The sequence below is a fragment of the Trachurus trachurus genome (genome assembly GCF_905171665.1).
Source record: "Trachurus trachurus genome assembly, chromosome: 17".
Classification (NCBI taxonomy): Eukaryota; Metazoa; Chordata; class Actinopteri; order Carangiformes; family Carangidae; genus Trachurus; species Trachurus trachurus.
The window spans coordinates 6688978-6709851 of NC_139900.1; the positions used below are offsets into that span (position 1 = coordinate 6688978).

Here is a 20874-nt window from a genome sequence, read left to right on the forward strand (position 1 = left end):
GGATGTGTTAACTTACAAAAGCTCCCTTCATCTCGTTGAACACCACTCCTTTAAACACTAAGGGGGAACTGGGATCTGTGGGGTTTTCATTCTCCAGCCTCCAGCCCTCCTGCCTGCAGGACACAATAAAAACAATAAAAAACACATCTCTGATTTCATCAATATGACTCCATTATCAAAGGTGACAAATGTGTCAAAATGGGGCATGAAGGAATCTGACAAACATGCAGTGACAGTTAAAACTCACCAGAAGTCCTGCTCTCGTAAACACGGGAAGAATACTGCGTCCAAATACACGGAGAGAAGATTCTGGAAGTCTTTTGCATTTTGGGTTGAGAACGGATACATGGTGTAGTCACTGGCTGTTGGTGAGGAAACAACACAAATATTCAGCCATTAAATGAGAGTATTCCTTTATTTCCTTTTTATGACTTTCACTGGCTTATGAATGTTTTATTTGTCCCTGTTGTTTTATTTCCTCACAGCCCCTCTGTTCTCCATCACTGTGCTGTGGAACTGGCCGGGGTTTTCACCTACATTTCAACATCTCCCTCTGTCAAAGCTCAGTACCCAGGTGATTCAAAGAGTTCATTATCATCCCGGTTCCCAAGACCAAGAACATCTCTTGCCCAAGGGTTAAAGCAAAAAAAAAAAAAAAAATGTTTGCAAGAAAATTAGTGATTAGTGATTTTAACACATAAATGAAGCATTCTGGTGTTGTTTAACACACAGCAGCTGCCCAGCTGCCTGAAATGAAGGGTGGTGAGTTGGATGGTGGTGGGTTCACAAAGTTCTTACCGACAGCTTCAATCCACATCAACTACTGTTTTGTTAATAACCTTTCTTGTTACAATAAATGGGAACACCCAATGAGACCAAATTTGCACAACTGCATTTTTTCTTCTGGAATCAAGCACTTTAAATTACACATTCTTGCCCTTGTGTGTCCCTGTATGTTTTATTACAAATATTGTTTTATTTTATTATATTGTATTTATTGTTTATATGGGTATTCAATATATTTCCATGGCTTATCATTTTAATTTACTACTTAATTTCTAACTAGGCCTGCCTTAAATTCTGTGAGAAGTTTCCTCAGATCACAGTAAGATGAGCCAGGCTTTGTAAAGAAATTCCTGCTCATTTTCAAATCAATTCATAGTCAAAGCAATGGTGGGGGAGGCTTGGAGGTGCTAATGTTCTGGAGCAGGTGTGAATGTTCAGGAGTGTAGGGTGTGGTGGTAAGTTGGGGGCTGCATGCATAACTTTTAGAATGATAATCACAGAGTACAATAGCTTAGCCAGACAGTATTGTGTGACTGGTGAAATGTGTGAATGTGTAAACACTTTATATTTTACTCAGTTGCCCTACCACCCCAACTTTTCCTGCAGGTAATCTACAAGCTAATAAGCATGTGTATGCTTTATACATAAACATTTGTTTCACATAATGTGATGCAAGTGATGCAGAGTCAGATGACAATACCTGTGGACAAAGTAAACCAACCAGGCACTTATTGCCCAGTCAATATGGACATTGAGTCCCGACCGAAAAAACACACCGTGCTCCATGACTGGTATCGCTAGTAGTATGCATATTGGTCCCAATAATATTCTCTCCGGTCCAGCTCTTACAGAAGATGTACTTTGCCTCCATACACCATTGGAATACTTCTGGAAGTTTGTGTCTGAACATATTATTTAAGCTCTGACCACAAACACAAATGAGTTCAGTGTTTAAATGAATGGAAGAACTGTAAACACTAATGAAAAGGCCAACTTTTCCTCAATCATTTCTACAGGGTCACATGATTCTGAAGTTACAGCCCAGTCTATTCTTCCAACCGTCAACTCCGACACCTTAGCAATGGTTAGCAAAAGTTAGTGTTGTGACTGTGAAAGTCGGAGAGATCGCGAGAATACAAAGTTAAACAGATGGCGCTTTCCACTCGGTTGAGGTGCTTCTCCAGCTCTGAGTTCTTCATAGTTGCTCATCAGCGGGGGCGGGGTCTTCATATCACGTCGTCTCTCTCTTGTTTCTCTCCTCTCGTCAGCTCCACACTCACTCGTCTTCCAGTGACGACGCTCTGGCCAATCAGTGGAAGGCAGTCGGCTGACGTCACGTGAAACCAGGGCTGAGGCGTTACCATACAGTCTATGGGCGTTACCAAAGAAGTAGCAGATACCAGGTAGGAGGGGCCGGAGGAAAAGGAGATAAAACCCAGGAGAGCCGTGCTGTACCGTACTGAGCTCATGGAAAAGCACCAAGAGGAGGTCCCGTCTGACCAGGACCAGGATGAAGGAGGAGAACCAGGACCAGGAATACAACATGATAAAGGAGGAGAACCAGGACCAGGACTGCAACATGATAAAGGAGGAGAACCAGGACCAGGACTACAACATGATAAAGGAGGAGAACCAGGACCAGGACTACAACATGATAAAGGAGGAGAAGCAGGCCAGGATTTGTTTGGGAAGACTGGTCCACAGGTCTGTGTTATTAAGTTTTAATATTTTTTCATGCGAAAAAGTAATTAACTTCTTGAGTCAAGTAACAGAGCGTTTTATCATCAGTAAAGGTAACAGAGTTATAACGGGGGAAACACTAACTTTTTGAGCCGTTATTTCATAAACGCCCTAATTCCCATCACTTGTTACTATACCAACTCAAAGACTGACATGTTTTGCTTAGTTTCAAATTATATTGGAATAATTCTGCTTGTTAGATTTGTATTAATGAAGAATTTAAAAAGGAAAACAAAACAGCAGCATCAACAAGCTGTGTGATGACGATGATGACGGTACTTAAAGCTGTACAGAAAAGAAAATTTAATTAGAGCGGCAAAAAATGTTGTTCCTTATTTAAAAAAGGATGACTGAACACGTCCGCTATCTTTCTTGAGTTTTAATAAAAGGCATTCATAAATGGAGTCACACACACACAACCGAACAGGAGTACAGTCAATGAGTGAGTGCCCTGAAGACGTTCTCAGGGCGCTATCTTTATAGTTCCCTAACCCTAACACAGAGCACTGGTCTGACCTTTAACCTGCTCTGTGTGGATTCAGTGATTTGTGTCTGGTGTATGTCATACAGGTATCAGAAAAGGATTGGCTGAGTACCACTTTCCACAAGGTGAAAGGAAGTTCACTTAATTAACATGGTTATACAACCCTTGTAAAGCATACAATGGGTTACACCAAAATTTCCCATTACAAGCCCACTGTGGGTCCTAACATTAGTGTAATTAGTGTCTATCAGACGATGGAGCCCAAACTTTGTGCAACATTCTATTTTTGAGTAAATCTGGGATGAAAGTGTGGTATTTTTTCCCCCGCATTGGCCACTGATATTGGATCCATTATCCGTCAATCCAACGCCTGAGACACACATACTCACACCGAGCTCGGTCTCACCCCAAACACTAAATATCCCGCCCGCTCGATAACAACCAATCAAATTAATTTTCCTTACTAGGGTAAACTCGTGAAAATTCAACAAACAGGACAAACAAACGGCCATTTCTGAACACCTTTAATGTCCATCCATCCATCATTAATTGATTAATTCTCTCTCTCTGTCTGTTGCCATAGAAACAGGATCACACCATGGTGAAACCACACAGCTGTAATGGGTGTAGGAACACGGTCAGGACCTCAGTTCATCTGAACGCTCACCACCAGCCACCCCAATGTGGACAGATGCCGTACAAGTACGAGCAGAGCGACACATCGTCCACTGACTTGTCCGGACTGAAAATTCATCAGCGGAACCACGCCAGAGAGAAGCCGTACAGCTGTGAGCAGTGTGGGAAGGCATTCGCTATCCCATCATTGTTAAAGGTCCACCGGCGCGTCCACACCGGAGAGAAGCCGTACAGCTGTGAGCAGTGTGGGAAGGCGTTCTCTACCTCCTCAGAGTTAACAAGACACCGGCGTCGCGTCCACACCGGAGAGAGGCCGTACAGCTGCGAGCACTGCGGGAAGGCGTTTGTTACCTCCAAAAATTTAACGGTCCACCGTCGCATCCACACCGGAGAGAGGCCGTACAGCTGCGAGCAGTGTGGGAAGGCGTTTACTACGTCCACATCTTTAACGGTCCACCGTCGCATCCACACCGGAGAGAGGCCGTACAGCTGCGAGCAGTGTGGGAAGGCGTTCAGTCAATCTGGACAGTTAATATTCCACCGGCGCATCCACACCGGAGAGCGGCCGTACAGCTGTGAGCACTGTGGGAAGGCGTTTGTTACCCCCGGACAGTTAGCGAACCACCGGCGCATTCACACCGGAGAGAGGCCGTACAGCTGTGAGCAGTGTGGGAAGGCGTTTGTTATCTCCGCACATTTAGCGAAGCACCAGCGCGTCCACACCGGAGAGAGGCCGTATAGCTGTGAGCAGTGTGGGAAGGCGTTCGCTACCTCCAGAGAGTTAACGGCCCACCAGCGCGTCCACACCGGAGAGAAACCGTATGTGTGTGGGCATTGTGGGAAGGCCTTCAGCCAGTCTTACAACCTGAAGAAACACCAGCAGCTCCACAGCAGCTAGAGGACGGGACAGTCCGGTCCTACACCTGAGCAACTATCGATTATTTTGTTGATATGTAAATGATTAATCAATTAGTTGTTTGGTCAATAAAATCAACTACCAGATGACGTCCTGTCTTGTTTTGTCCACAAACCAAAGAGAGACTCAGTTTATTGCCATAAAGGAACAAAGAAACCTTAAAACTGATTATTGATTAAAAGATAAGATTAAAATTATTTTGATAATCGATTAATCTGTCGATTATTTCTTCGATTAATCGGATAAAAAAAAGGCACAAATTTGATTTACATTGTAGGGAAGAGAAGAACGAGAGGAGGAGTTGTTTCTCAGTTTGATCCAGCATGTCACTGGTATCATTTATTTCTTTCTCCCTAACTTTATTCAAAAACAGAATGTTATTCCAAATGGACAATATTAGTGCAAAAAAAAATTGCACAAATAGGTTTTTTTTTAAGTAAGTTGAACTGCCTAGAGCTGTTAAACTAATAATACATTAAAAAATAATAGACAAAATTCATTAGGGCACTGCCTGATTTGCTTACAAGTGGAAGTCTGCAACATGTTTACATCCAGAGGAAAATTATGATCAACCCTGAAAGTTCATCATTCACCGGATCAACCGACAACAACCTGACTTTACTCCGACAGTTTTCAGTTTCGCTCACAGCCCGCTTCCCCGACCGGCCCACGTAATCACACCGTGATAAACATCAGTCACCGCGGGGGGACAGGCTGCACCCTCCGGTCACACACACACAACGTTACACACACACACACACAGCAGCGATCTGATGTAAACATCGGTATTAACTGTAATAGCGCCCATCACCATCAAATAAAACGGGTAAATGATGATCAAATCTCTAATCTGAGTCCTCCACACACCGAGCCCAGAGGAACAGCTGATCAAACCTCAAAGAAATATTTCTTACCTTTACTCCAGGTGTCCAAATCAGTCAGCAGCAGCAGTCATCAAACTCCAACAGTTTTATAATCCATATTATTCCCATTTGCATCGCGTTCCTCGCAGCCAGCGTGCTTCATTCATTTGCATTGTGTGAAAAAAAAAATAAAGTTTTAGCTAACGTTAGCTTTAGCTTCAGTGTTCTGACAGGAGAGGCTGCCACAGGAGACAGTGAAGCCTCTCTGCTGCTGGTACCGAGTCCAGACCACGGGTCCAGACAGTCCGTGACCATGTCTGTGAGACACACCGCGTACGAGCCGCGCGGACCGTGTCCGTGTGGGAGTAACGTTGCACCAGGAGTAAACAACGCGGTGGAACCGGACAACACAGGTCCGATTGATCAGAAACATGGCTGTTGCCGCCGCTAAAAATACGTCTTTTTTTTTTACATGATGCAAATGAATGAAACAGGTTGGCCGCCAGGAACGCGATGTAAACGGAAATAATATTAGTGGATTATTGGAGCTGGATGACTGCTGCTGCTGCTGCTGACTGATTTGGACACGGGTAAAGATAAGAAATATTTTCTTTTTTTCCCTGGCTCTGGGCCAAGTTAATCGCTACCCAACTAATCGATAATCAAATTCGTTGCCAACGAATTTAATAATCGATTTTATCGATTTGTTGTTGCAGCCCTAATCCACATCAACTACTGTTTTGTTAATAACCTTTCCTGTTACAATAAATGGGAACAGCACCCAATGAAACCAACTTTGCACAACTGTATTTTTTCTTCTGGAATGAAGTACTTTAAATTACACATGTTCTACACACTCTAGCCATTGTGTGTCCCTGTATGTTTTATTACAAATATCATTTTATTTTATTATATTGTATTTATTGTTTATATAGGAATTTAATATATTGCCATGGCTTATCATTTTAATTTACTACTTATTTTTAGGGATTAGGAAAAAAAATTTGAAACCGATACCGATAACTTTCTGCTCCCAAATGCCAATACCGATAACCGATAACATACCTGGAGATAAGAAAGACTAGTGAGGACCTAAAATATCATGACATCAATACTATAAACAAAACCAAAAACAGTTTTGACTCTTTAAATGAAGATATTCTATTAGCAAGCCTTTCAAACATTTGCTAAAAGATATCAAAAAAAACTATTTGATATCTCAAATGAACATCTATTTAAATGAGGTGCATTACTTATTGATGTAAAAATAAAAGACTCTAGAACTGATGCAAATACTTTGCGTTATTTTATTTATTTTACTCATTTAAAATAAATACAAAGTGGGAAAAGTGCATCCCACAAGTTAAAAAAGCTTGGCTGGTTCCATACAAATGAATAACTTTTCACTAAAGTAAATGAGGTTCAGTTGTTCAAGGAAGAGAGAGAGAGAGAGAGAGAGAGAGAGAGAGAGAGAGAGAGACAGACAGTGTGTGTTTGAGAGGGAGAGAGGGAGATGGTGTGTGTTTGTGTCCCGGTGGCTTCTTACGGTTAGCTTTATGTTGCTAGCGTCTTTAGCGGCGTCCTCGTAGCTTTGAAAGAGAGAAGAGCTGCTCAACATGAGCTCCTCTATATGAGCAGTTTTACCTGCTTAATGATATCTACACTGTTTGTTCAATAGTATCATCTTTATTATTATATTATCTGTTTATTTATTTATGTTGTATGTGTTATTTTACCATTTTTGTAATGCTTTGGCAATATTGTAATGACAGTCATGCCAATAAAGCTTATTGAATTGAACTGAGAGAAAGAGAGTGAGAGCGAGAGAGAGAATTACTGTATGTTAACTCACCCTTTTTAACTTAATTGGGTTAACTTAATCACTTTGGGAAAAATGACAACAACAAAATCATGTAGGCTACAGTAATTTTTTTTGTTTTTTCATCAGAGAATCGCCTCTCAAGTGTTGATGATAATGTTCTTCATACATTGGCTGTAACAGCATCATGGTTGCTGCTTTTGAAAGCACCATGTGAAAAGGGTTAAGTACTTCTACAGGCTGGTTGGCTTTACCAACAGTTTGAAATAAATGTATTTTTCAATATGACAAATAGACTATGCTAATGCTTCTGTTTATTCTGTTTGGTCTCGGACTTGGTCTCGCCCCTCCACGGTTTTGGTCTTGACTCTGTCTCGCCCCCTCAAAGTCTTGGTCTTGTCTTGGTCTCGGTATACTCTGGTCTCGGCCTAGTCTTTGTCTCGGGTTAGGTGGTCATGACTACAACACTACAAAGCAGTGGTGGGGGATGCTTGGAGGTGCTAATGTTCTGGAGCAGGTGTGAATGTTCAGGAGTGTAGGGTGTGGTGGTAAGTTGGGGGCTGCATGCATAACTTTTAGAATGATAATCACAGAGTACAATAGGTTAGCCAGACAGTATTGTGTGACTGGTGAAATGTGTGAATGTGTAAACACTTTATATTTTACTCAGTTTCCCTACCACCCCAACTTTTCCTGCAGGTAATCTACAAGCTAATAAGCATGTGTATGCTTTATACATAAACATTTGTTTCACATTGATTTTTTCCATTTCAGAAGGACAGATCATTGATACAGTGTGCTGGATGTGAGTGTTATCATCCAAAATGGATAATGTGATGCAAGTGATGCAGAGTCAGATGACAATACCTGTGGACAAAGTAAACCAACCAGGCACTTATTGCCCAGTCAATATGGACATTGAGTCCCGACCGAAAAAACACACTGTGCTCCATGACTGGTATCGCTAGTAGTATGCATATTGGTCCCAATAATATTCTCTCCAGTCCAGCTCTTACAGATGATGTACTTTGCCTCCATACACCATTGGAATACTTCGGGAAGTTTGTGTCTGAATATTATTTAAGCTCTGACCACAAACACAAATGAGTTCATTTCTACAGGGTCACATGATTCTGAAGTTACAGCCCAGTCTATTCTTCCAACCGTCAACTCCGACACCTTAGCAATGGTATCTAAGGGGAGGAGACTTAGCGATGTGACCGCGAAAGTCGGAGAGATCGCGAGAATACAAAGGTAAACAGATGGCGCTTTCCACTAACGGCTTGGCACGGCACGGCTCAGTTGAGGTGCTTCTCCAGCTCTGAGTTCTTCATAGTTGCTCCTCAGCGGGGGCGGGGTCTTCATATCACGTCGTCTCTCTCTTGTTTCTCTCCTCTCGTCAGCTCACTCGTCTTCCAGTGACAACGTTCTGGCCAATCAGTGGAAGGCAGTCGGCTGACGTCACGTTTAGTATCGCTTCGGCTCGCTTGAAACCAACCAAGGCTGAGGTGTTACCATACAGTCTATGGGCGTTACCAAAGAAGTAGCAGATACCAGGTAGGAGGGGCCGGAGGAAAAGAGGATAAAACCCAGGAGAGCCGTGCTATACCGTACTGAGCTCGTGGAAAAGCACCAAGAGGAGGTCCCATCTGACTAGGACCAGGATGAAGGAGGAGAACCAGGACCAGGACTACAACATGATAAAGGAGGAGAACCAGGACCAGGACTACAACATGATAAAGGAGGAGAAGCAGGACCAGGACTACAACATGATAAAGGAGGAGAACCAGAACCAGGACTACAACATGATAAAGGAGGAGAACCAGGATCCGGATTTGTTTGGGCAGACTGGTCCACAGGTCTGTGTTATTAAGTTTTAATATTTTTTCATGCAAGAAAGTAACTGTTTAACTTCTTGAGTCAAGTAACAGAGCGTTTTATCATCAGTAACAGAGTTATAACGGGGGAAACAATAACTTCTTGAGCCGTTATTTCATAAACGCCCTAATTCCCATCACTTGTTACTATACCAACTCAAAGACTGACATGTTTTGCTTAGTTTCAAAGTATATTGGAATAATTCTGCTTGTAAGATTTGTATTAATGAAGAATTTAAACAGCAGCATCAACAAGCTGTGTGATGACGATGATGACGGTACTTAAAGCTGTACAGAAAAGAAAATTGAATTTGAGCCCACTGTGGGTCCTAACATTAGTGTAATTAGTGTCTATCAGACGATGGAGCCCAAACTTTGTGCAACATTCTATTTTTGAGTAAATCTGGGATGAAAGTGTGGTATTTTTTTCCCGCATTGGCCACTGATATTGGATCCATTATCCGTCAATCAAACGTCTGAGACACACATACTCACACCGAGCTCGGTCTCACCCCAAACATTGAATATCCCGCCCCGCTCGATAACAACCAATCAAATTTGTTTTCCTTACAAGGGTAAACTCGTGACAACTTGGCGCAACAAACAGGACAAACGGCCATTTCTGAACACCTTTAATGACCATCCATCCATCATTAATTGATTCATTCTCTCTGTCTGTTGCCATAGAAACAGGATCACACCATGGTGAAACCACACAGCTGTAATGGGTGTAGGAACACGGTCAGGACCTCAGTTCATCTGAACGCTCACCACCAGCCACCCCAATGTGGACAGATGCCGTACAAGTACGAGCAGAGCGACACATCGTCCACTGACTTGTCCGGACCGAAAATTCACCAGCGGAACCACGCCAGAGAGAAGCCGTACAGCTGTGAGCAGTGCGGGAAGGCGTTCGCTATCCCCTCATTGTTAAAGGTCCACCGGCGCGTCCACACCGGAGAGAGGCCGTACAGCTGCGATCAGTGTGAGAAGGCGTTCGCTACCTCCAAAGAGTTAACAAGACACCGGCGTCGCATCCACACTGGAGAGAGGCCGTACAGCTGCGAGCACTGCGGGAAGGCGTTTGTTACCTCCTCAGAGTTAACAGTCCACCGGCGCGTCCACACCGGAGAGAAGCCGTACAGCTGCGAGCAGTGTGGGAAGGCGTTTGCTACACCCGTATTGTTAGCGGACCACCGGCGTGTCCACACCGGAGAGAGACCGTACAGCTGTGAGCAGTGTGGGAAGGCGTGTGTTACCCCCGGACAGTTAGCGGTCCACCGGCGCGTCCACACCGGAGAGAGGCCGTATAGCTGTGAGCAGTGTGGGAAGGCGTTTGTTACCTCCGGACATTTAGCGAACCACCAGCGCGTCCACACCGGAGAGAGGCCGTATAGCTGTGAGCAGTGTGGGAAGGCGTTTGTTACCTCCGGACATTTAGCGAACCACCAGCGCGTCCACACCGGAAAGAGGCCGTATAGCTGTGAACAGTGTGCGAAGGCGTTCGCTACCTCCAGAGAGTTAACGGCCCACCAGCGCGTCCACACCGGAGAGAAACCGTATGTGTGTGGGCATTGTGGGAAGGCCTTCAGCCAGTCTTACAACCTGAAGAAACACCAGCAGCTCCACTAGAGGACGGGACGGTCTGGTCCTACACCTGAGCAACTATCGATTATTTTGTTGATATGTAAATGATTAATTGATTAGTTGTTTGGTCAATAAAATCAATCAGTGTTTCTCAAACTACCAGATGACGTCCTCAATTGTCTTGTTTTGTCCACAAACCAAAGGGAGACTCAGTTTATTGTCATAAGAACAAAGAAACCAGAAATATTCACATTTAAGAAGCTGAAATCAGAGAATTTTGACTCTTTTTCTTTATAAACTCTTAAAACTGATTATTGATTAAAAGCTTAGAATGAGTTGTTTACAAATACATAGGTGGCGGTGCACCCACCGGAGCGGACAAACTTGGTTCAAACTTTCACCTACATTTCAACATCTCAGTACCAAGCAGGGCTGGACTGGGACAAAAATTCAGCCAGGGCATTTTCTGTCCAGACCGGCCCACTAGGCTACTGATCAGCGGACACAGCGTAGAAGTCCACAAATCTTGCGGCGTCTTCTCTAACGTATACTACAAAGGAGAGTCATATTCCTTGATAGCAGTTAACAAATAAAGCATGTAGCTATGAACTCAAGGACTAAAATTGATCAATCAATAAATCTTTATTCATTAGTGTCAAATCACAACAGAAATTATGTCATGACTAGAGGTGGGCGCTACCTCAATTGGGTGAGGGAGGGGGGGGGGGGGCAAAGAGAGACGGGGAGATAAGGACAAACAGGGACAATAACAAAATATCCTGACAAATAATCTAAATAGAAACATATTACAGACAGTAGCAGCATTAGAGCTGGAACTCATTTGTATTAAAGGTGACTCAGTCATTATGAAACCATAGAGAATTGAAAAAAAAAGTCTAAGAATTACAGGTCTGAATATATGCATTCTCTTATGTGCACAAGTATGTATTGCCCTACTTCCTCGTCCGCAGCCAGCCAGCTCCACTCTCACCAAATTTGTGACCTGCAAGAAACAGCAAACAGAACTTGTACAAGTATATGTAGCCAAGTATACTTTTTGTGCAAACTGCAAAACCTTTTAACCTGCAAAAGCATCAGTCACATGCTCAAAACCAAGTATTCGTATCAATGAAAGTGTGTGTATCATAAACAAAAAAAGTCCTGTCACCATCATTTATGAACAAGATAGTCAAATGGCTTTGTTGTGTTTTCATTAGGACACTTTAGTGTTTTCTAATGCAAAAGTCAGATCTTTGTGACCTGAACATGCTCAAGACAGCACAGCCATTAGAGAAGTACAGTAAAAGTAACACATTTACACACAAATGATACCTATTACTCAGTAAACTATAAATGAATTGAAAGATTACAATAAACTCAATGGTAAATATTGTTAAACTATTATTTCCTATAGGTTTACTTGTATTTTGTGCTAAAATTCAAGTATCTCAGCTTCCACGTGAATGTTTACTGTTGCTACGGCAACAAGAGACTGCTGACGTTAGCAGCTGTTAGCTAGCTTAGCTAAATCATCTGAACAATAATAATCCATAATATCACAATTCGGCATATTTAAACAAAACCAACCACAACTACCAACAGTCACAGCCCGTCACTCTGGGCTAATATGTTATCACATGTTAATTTATCAAAGTTAGAAAAATAACGGCTTTAATCCCTGAGGAGCTAACTGTTACGTTAGCTGCAGCTGCAGCTGCATTCACCAGCAGCCTATGCAGTTATCACATCAATGTAAAAACGTTTTTTACTTTGTTTTGGACATGTCTCAGAAGTGTAGCCAGCCCCAGGCTAATGTTACTTACCATGTCTGCCTCCACTCGCTCATCATCGTCGGGTCCTCCTCGCTCGTCTCCCGGCGCAGCAGCACCTGTGGCTGCTGGGGGGGTGGGGGGGTGGCGGTGGTGATCCCCAGCGCTAAAGATCCGTCAATTTAGCAGCCTCCACCTCCAGAGACTCCGGCTTTTTAATCGCTGTTTCTCAGCGCCACCCGGGCGTTTCTTACACTATACATTTTCAAGTTAGGGAACAGTTTCAAAGACGTTCACTACTCATTAACTGGCTCAGCAGCAGCAGCAGCAGCAGTCCGTCCACCGGACCATTGAGGTCCCGCCCCACCCTGGTTCGTGTAGTGATTGACAGCACTGTCAGGGCTCTCTGAGCCTGTCAGCCCATGATTGATTGACAATGACAAACAATAGACCAATAATATGTGTCGATGCTGGCACACACGGCTAGCCCTCTGTAGCCTGGCCCAATTGGAAGGAATTTAGAAAGAAAGAAAAAAAAAACACACACACACACAGCGGACCGGCCAGGCCGGCCCACATTGGGTCAACGGCCCACCGGGCATTGCCCGGTATGCCCGATGGCCAGTCCAGCCCTGGTACCAAGCTCAGTACCCAGGTGATTCAAAGAGTTCATGATCATCCCGGTTCCCAAGACCAAGAACATCTCTTGCCTCAATGATGACAGACCCATTGCCTCGACATTAGGGCTTTGACATGTGCCCAAAAAATCCTATTCAAACTTTGTTTGTTCATTAATATTAATATTAATATTTGAATATTTATTGATAATATTTTGACAGTATACGTTTCACTTTCACCGCGCACTGATGTCATGCATGCATGCTTCTCTCTGTGTGTGTGTGTGTGTGTGAATGCCGGAGATGAATGAACGGAAGACATGCGGCGGTGGTGTATTTGCGACAATTATAAAAAAAAGAAAAACAAAATTTGAAGGAGCTAAATGAATGTAGAGGAAACACTGTGTTTCAACTTCTCCCTCCGTGGTTTGTAGAGTATCTATGGTCGCACTCGCAGCCTTTTGCTCCGCCATTGTTTTTCAGTGAAGAAGTGTGAACAGGCGTCAGGCACTAACGACGTGATAACGTCATACTGTAACTAGTACAGGTGATCAATGCTAATGAGCTCGCGTTTCACAACTTCAACAGGCTGAAAAAAGCCTTGAATCTGGGTTGAGAACTACGTTTTCAGGCAAACACATTTACCAAAAATAATGCTTATTCCAGGTTTAAATATTTAGAGCTGCCCTAATATTCATTCGAATATCCTTTTTTTAAATATATATTCAAATTATATTCGAATAATGAAGTTCAATGTCAAAGCCCTACTTGACATCTGCAGCCATGAAATCTGTAGGAGCCATTCTTTAGTTTGAGTTTTGTGCAAGTACTTTACTTTGACCACAAGGGTGCAGTACCTTTTATTTTGTTTGCTTAAACATTTTGGAAAATTGGCCCGTTGCCATAATCCCTATAGTCTTAGGAGTAGGTTTGTTACCTATAATTGTCAATGCAAGCTATTTTTACAATGGTGGAGCAGAGCCACGAGCTGCTCAGAGCTACGGTACGGAGGCTAGTGGGATTTCTTGGTTTCCCTCATCAAACTAATCAAATACACAATCCAACAACTCCACAACGCTCTGGTGGACAAGTTGTGACCTGCACATTCACCACTCTATGAGATAATAACAGAACGTTACCAGACAGAGTTGTTTTAGAGGGAAATACAGAGACTACTTGATGAAAAACTGCTCCTGGCAGGATCGCACGTTGCACATTTGGAGTTGTTGGATTGTGTATTTGATGAGTTTGATGAGAGAAACCAAGAAATCCCATGAGCCTCCGTAGCGTAGCTCTGAGCAGCTCGTGGCTCTTCTCCGTCATTCTAAAAATAGCTTGCACCGACAATTAAAGGTAACAAACCTACTGCTATGACTATAGGGATTATGGCAATGGGCCAATTTGCCAAAATGTTGAACTATCCCTTTAACACCCAGCAGCTGCCCAGCTGCCTGAAATGAAGGGTGATTAGTTTGAGTTGGATGGTGGTGGGTTCAAAAGAAGACACAGGTATAAAATGAGACACTGAGGATGTTGTTGTGAATGTCAACAGCAGGGGTCGCGTTAACCGAATGTTTTCCGTCATTGACCGTTTTTTTAAAACAGTGACGGAAAAATTTTGAGGCCATCCGTCATTTTGACAGATTGCAATTCACACCCATGGCAGTCTGGCCATGTGCATTAGTTTACAATGAAGCCAGCAGATAATCAATACATGGAGCGGTGGATAACGATATATAACATAGCCTATTGACCCCTTGCACGTGACGTCACGTTCCACTCGCGATAGCTCCGGACGCCATGATGGACGGCAAAAGAACAGTGAACGTCAATGTAATTGAATGGGCGCGTTATAGTTTTGTGACATACCGGGGTTGTAGGGTTTCCCCTCCTTTTCCACTGAGCTGGTTCGAGTGCTGGTTCGGAGCCAGAGCCTGACTAGCACCGGTTCTTTGCTTTTCCACCGCTTAAGAACCGGTTATTGGTCCTTAAAACTGGTCTGAAGCACCAACTCCTTGCTGGTCTAGAGCTAAGAACCGGGGGCTGGCCACTGGCGGCGGGGTTACATGAACAACAGGACCAGTGCGAAGATATACAGACACGTTATCGATGCCATTATAAGTTAGTTTATCTACAGTGTATAGTCGATGTAAACACAGTTGAAGCTAACTAGCTGAGCTACATGCTGTGGCTAACATCAGCTAACGCTCGTATTAAACATAGCACCGTCACAACGTAGTTGCCGCCGCTCGCCGGTGGATCGCGGCGATTACAACGAAGACGGCTTCCCGTTTTCTTTTATTTTTCAGCCGGGTTTAATCAGAGAATGATCACTAATTAGACAGACGTCGGGTCAGGTCTTCAACACCCACGGGTCGGACCAGGTTTTAATTTCCAGGTCTGTTAACTGTAGTTAGCAGCAGCAAAGACAGCAGCAGCTGCTGTATGGGGAGTGTGGCTCTGACTGACGTTAGCTCCTTAGCAGTGGAAAAAGCACAGAAAACTGAGATATTCTACGGCGAATAACAAAAAAACAAACATATATTGCAACGGATGAGTAGATATTCTATTCTAAATAAGTGATAATGCTGTGAGGTTGTAATGTGAAGTGATCAAGCCACATTGTTGGACGGCACCCATACACAGTACATTATCACTGAGCACTTTCTGCCGTCCGTCATGGTGTCGCCTCTCGCGTCACGTTCTAATTGTGACGTAGCTGCAAGGGGTCAATACAATGTCACAAAGTCACTACGGTGAGAATTAGATTAGCTACAGTAAAAAACAACAACTCAAAGCTGGCTGGTGCGCTGTCAGTAGAAAACGCTGTAGTAGGCTACATACTCCAGGCCTGTGTGGAGCGTGTGTGGCGCTGTAGCGCTGCCACACATAAACACCAACAACAGAGAAGAAGACAGAAAACTTCCGCGCAGTATTCAAACTCCTTCAAGTGGATTAAATGTTGACTGGGAGTTTTGTCAGTGCAAATATGACGATCGATAATGATTTAACGGGCGAGATTCAGCTGCAGTGTCCGAGGGGCCGACAGTAGTCAGCTGTTGTTAAGTTACGTAGCCTACATAGACTGCAGCTGTAGGCTACAGCGGTGTGTCTCGGTAGCCTACAGGTAAAGCGGTGGGGGTATGACATCATCGTTTCACACACTCGCCGCGCACAACTCTTCTAAAGGTAACGTTAAGCCTTCTTTTAATGTATTTTTCCCACCGTGGCATTGTTTATAACACTTAAAGCTGAGTGGGGTTTTGTCCTGTCTGAATTTGTGCTGCATCTGGCTGTGTGGTCTATAGCTTCAGTTGTTTCAGTGATGCGCAATGGCTGCGTGCGTGCGTGTGCAAAAGAGAAATGAGAGGCACAGAGAGAGAGAGAGAGAGAGAGAGAGAGAAAGAGATGTAACTTTCAGACAACGCCAGTGCGGTGTGAGAACGACGTGCTCCTTTGGATGTTTTGGTATAACACATGGATTAGCATGTTGATTGTTGACAGAAAACTGATGTCATCATCACGTATTTACGTTGTATTTAGATGTTGAGTGGCAGAAAGTGACCCCGCATTCACTGAATGACCCACGGTTAGATGTGATCTGACGCCGACTCTGCTCCGGAGCATTCTCTGTTCAATTTGTTTGGACTTGATATAAATTAAAAATGAATTAAAATTGAATGCTATTGAATATGTCATTATTATCATATGACATAAAAAATTAAGTGACCGGTAAAAATAGATTATGACGGAATTTTTATGACCTCGTCAGTCAAAACGATCAGCAACGAAAAAGTCTAGCGCAACCTCTGGTCAACAGTGTCCTACCTGTGAAGGCGTTCATGAAGGTGGACAGAGACCTGTTGAGCATCTTGAAGAACGGGTCTCTACATGGATACTTCTCAGACCCACACAGCACCGTGTGCTCCAGGATGTGAGGGACGCCTGTGCTGTCCAGGGGCGTCGTCCTTAACTGGACACTGAAACACAACAACACCTGTTTTCACCATCTTTTTTTGCTCAAGAATATGAAAGTTGAATTCATAAAGAGTTGTATCCTGTTACGTAAACACATTTAAAATCACATTTTAAGCATAATTACAGTGACAGACTAAAAATATACATATTCTGCTAGAGTCAAATCTGTTTTCCCACATGAATATAAATGTGTTGTGCAGCTGAAACTCATTTCACACCAACCTGAAGAGGTTGTTGGAGTCATCTCTGGCTGCATGCAGGTACTGAGCTCCAGTTTTATCATGACTCAGCTTCACCGCTGTGAGAAACAGGTCGGGGACGGCTACAACCTGGAGAAGAAAAACATTTAGCAGCTCAGACTTCAGGGCCAAGGTCGACTCTCAGCCTCTGCCTCCTCCTATCGGTGTTATTACAAGAAGGTCATGAGACATTTGATCGTAAACAAAGAACATTTACACTATGTAACATCAAAATCAATCAGAAAATTCAGATTTCTACCTGTAAAACACGTCCAAAGCTTACTCACAGCAAGTGGCAGCTTATTGTAATGAGTTGTAAAAGGCTAAACACAACAACCCTGCAGCATTACATTACACTACATTACACTAACCTCTTTGACTGTAAAACCATGGATCTTCTGTCCTGGCTGATACTGAAGAGCTCTCTCTGCTGAAGTGCTCTTCAGCCTCCAGGTATGCTGCTGTCCATTGAAACTGTAGGGGGAAAAAAATATTTAATTGCAGAATAATTCATCTATCATTATGCAAAAACAAAAACAGAGATTATTTGCTTTGGTTTCAGTGCAGCGGCTGATCAACATAGCCCAGCGCTCTTAGATTTGCCTCCAGGGGCTGCAGCTTCCAGCAGTCAGGCCAAGGCTGGTGTCTTATCGTAAAAAATAATTTTCCAACAAACTAAGCCAAATGAGTTCCCTCTTATATTAGATTCATGCCCAATACGTAAAAATGTAGGTTTAAAGATTCAATTCTCAGATGCACCAATTGCTGCCATCAATTGCACTTTACCACACTTTATGATCACACTATTTATTACTCATCAGTTACTGTTCTGAATATGTGTAATTAAAGTACATGCAATATACATTCTCATGTCTTTTAAAATTTTGTTTTTTTAAGCAACAAGGGAGTTGCACCTCTAATTTTGTTGTATGGCCATACAATGACAATAAAGGATGAACGTAGGTTACAACTGAATGTAGGTTACAACTCCTCAGCACATGGGTTTCTATTTCATAGATCTACCTGCCAGACAAAACACCTACATTTCTTTTTTAAGATTCAAGAGCTTTATTGTCATTAGTCACTGCCTGGTCAACAATAGAGAGCGTATGAGAAAGTCAAGGAAAAGTAAAGGGAAATGTTTATTGAAACAAACAGTATAAAGATAAACATAATACTGAATGTTAACTAGTAGCCTATGTTTTTGCAGATGTAAACTTAACCATGCATCCACTATCCTGAGTCACTACAACTCCAGCCACATTATTAGCCTTGTGTTTGTTCACATGTTAGAAAAGTGAGTTAAATACGCAGAACTTCCCTATTACAGTTTGTTGTTTTTGGCCAAACACCTACTTACGAGCCTATATGTAAAATACTATTACATCATAGAACATACAACACCCTGACCTGAGCTAAAACCACTGCTTTATTTCTCTATATTTGAACTCACACTCCCTGTTTATCTGTGAATCAGTTCTCCCTCCTCTCTACATCAGCTCAAGGTTAGTTAGCTAATATCAAACTTACAGCTCTCTCATCTCTGGTTGCATCAGCTCATGACACATTGTGAGACACAGTCAAACAAACCCCCCCTGTCTCTCTGGTGGTCTGATAATAAATATCGCGACTTATTGTCACGGTAAACTGTCCTGTCGTGATGTTACAACCTCAACAACAGTGTCAGTGAACCGTCTCAGGTGTGTTAGCTTCAGCCTGATTGACCCACCGGACCGTTAGCTTCTTAACTCACCGAACGTATCGAAGTTTCTGGAGCACCGCCTTCGTGTGACGGAACATTCTGTTAACGTCAACGGTTATATATTTTCACAACAACGACTGTCTCCCTCCGTGTCCGTCTAAGACACGACGGCTAATTTTTAAATTAAATTTCGTTAATAAAAACGCATTATCTCCCCGTGTCCTGTCTCTGTCCTCCTCCTCCTCATGCCGCCGCTTGGCAGTTGACACATTGGGTCGGTTGCGTAATGTTAACACACCACACAACTCTCGCAGCAACCTGCGCAGATAGCAGATCTCTACAGTCACTTGCTGCGCAGTTACACCCATCCGAGTAGAATGCAACTCTACACAGTACACACGCGCGCGGAGCACTTTTTTGGCGCCCGCAAGCCAAACCTTCCACATCGGAGCATTCTCGTCTCTGATTGGTCGAGCCGGGAAGAAGAGCAGAGCGGATTGGCCTGACGCCAAATCACTTTAAATGCCCACAAAGCGTGATAATCACAAGGGGACACATTTTGAAGGACAGCGTTTTTAGGGGACACATTTAACAAGATCTAATTACTGAAGATTAGATCAAAGTTGAAAATAATGTTAAGTTATTTGAAATAAAATATAGCCAACAAATTTTTTTTTAAATTAAATTTTAACTGTGAGTCAGTATATTCTCCCGCAGATGTCGCCATAACATCACGTTTACATAGGCTTCACCAGGTAGAGTGGGTACACTATAGGCTCTCCGACCCATGTCATCCATATCTCTCTCTGTCTATAACCCTACTTTTTCTCTCACTGCATATATGCATACATAAAGCCTTGAAAAAAAAAAATATATATATATATTTTCTAAAAGATAAAGTAGAGGACCTGGTAAAAAAAAAAAAAAAATGTTTTCATATTTTTTCTATCCAAACTGTTCCACTCCAGGAGCCAGATGTTTAAAGTGCAGTGGGTCTCACATACTGCATAAGTTCAAGTGTGCAAACACCATCACCCACAATTATTTCTAAACTGATATAGGCTACCATTGCATTAAATCGGTAGAGCACTCTTATGTCTACAAGTCAGTGTTGCTTAGCAACTTTTATTAAGCCGTGACATTGCAGATTTTTTTTACAGATGAGCAGAGCTTGAAAATATGAATAAAGAATCTATGTTTTTCACTGTAGGATCTTCTAGTTGAAAGAAGTTCCATTATCAGTGATTGGCAGCATTTTTATTTTATTGTGACCCCTCTGACCTCTTTATAATATGCAGTGTGTGAATATGGAAGCACCTTTCTTTCACTGATTAAACCTAAATCTGCGCTGTCGGAAATCTGTATTCAACCTTACCTCTCTCCTCAATGTTCTTTTTAATTTCTTCTAAATTAATGAAAAAGTGCTTATTTGGTTTCTGGAACCATACAAAGTTGCATAGCATATGCATTGTACACATTCTGTGTTGTTATGAGCCTCTGCTGGGCCCTAAACACCCCACCCCCCCTTGCTCACACTTTCATGTGCAATGTGCACAGCAGTCCACTGCCCTATATACTTTTCTCCAGGCTGGCCATGTGGTAATTTCACTGAATTCATTTAGGAATATGCATCATGTAAGCAAAATGCCAGGTCTTCAAACGAGCTCTTGACACAGGGACCATCTTCAAAATATAATTTAAAGATGAGATAATTAAGCAGGACCCACCTTTATGGCTTCATCATCATGTCAGCTGATATTGTGCTATATTAGCTAAGCAATTAAAGCACACTGGGGGACAGTGGGGCCCTCTTCACAGCTGGTAATTCATCCTTGAAGACGGTGTATCGGACGGTGTAATT

General features: G+C 42.9%; 1 protein-coding gene across 1 annotated transcript in view; it reads right to left on the reverse strand.

Moving 5' to 3' along the window:
• The window catches only part of pitrm1 (pitrilysin metallopeptidase 1), a 38674-nt gene extending 19407 nt beyond the window's left edge, over positions 1–19267 (reverse strand). Inside the window, exons 1-6 of the mRNA XM_083990947.1 lie at positions 19065–19267; positions 17683–17785; positions 17295–17401; positions 16923–17074; positions 248–362; positions 17–113 (exon numbers count right to left, since the gene is read on the reverse strand). Of these exons, the coding sequence (XP_083847073.1) occupies positions 17–113; positions 248–362; positions 16923–17074; positions 17295–17401; positions 17683–17785; positions 19065–19111 (621 nt within the window). The 5' untranslated portion in view covers positions 19112–19267. The remainder of the gene's footprint in view (positions 1–16; positions 114–247; positions 363–16922; positions 17075–17294; positions 17402–17682; positions 17786–19064) is intronic.
• Between the last annotated feature and the right edge of the window lie 1607 nt (positions 19268–20874).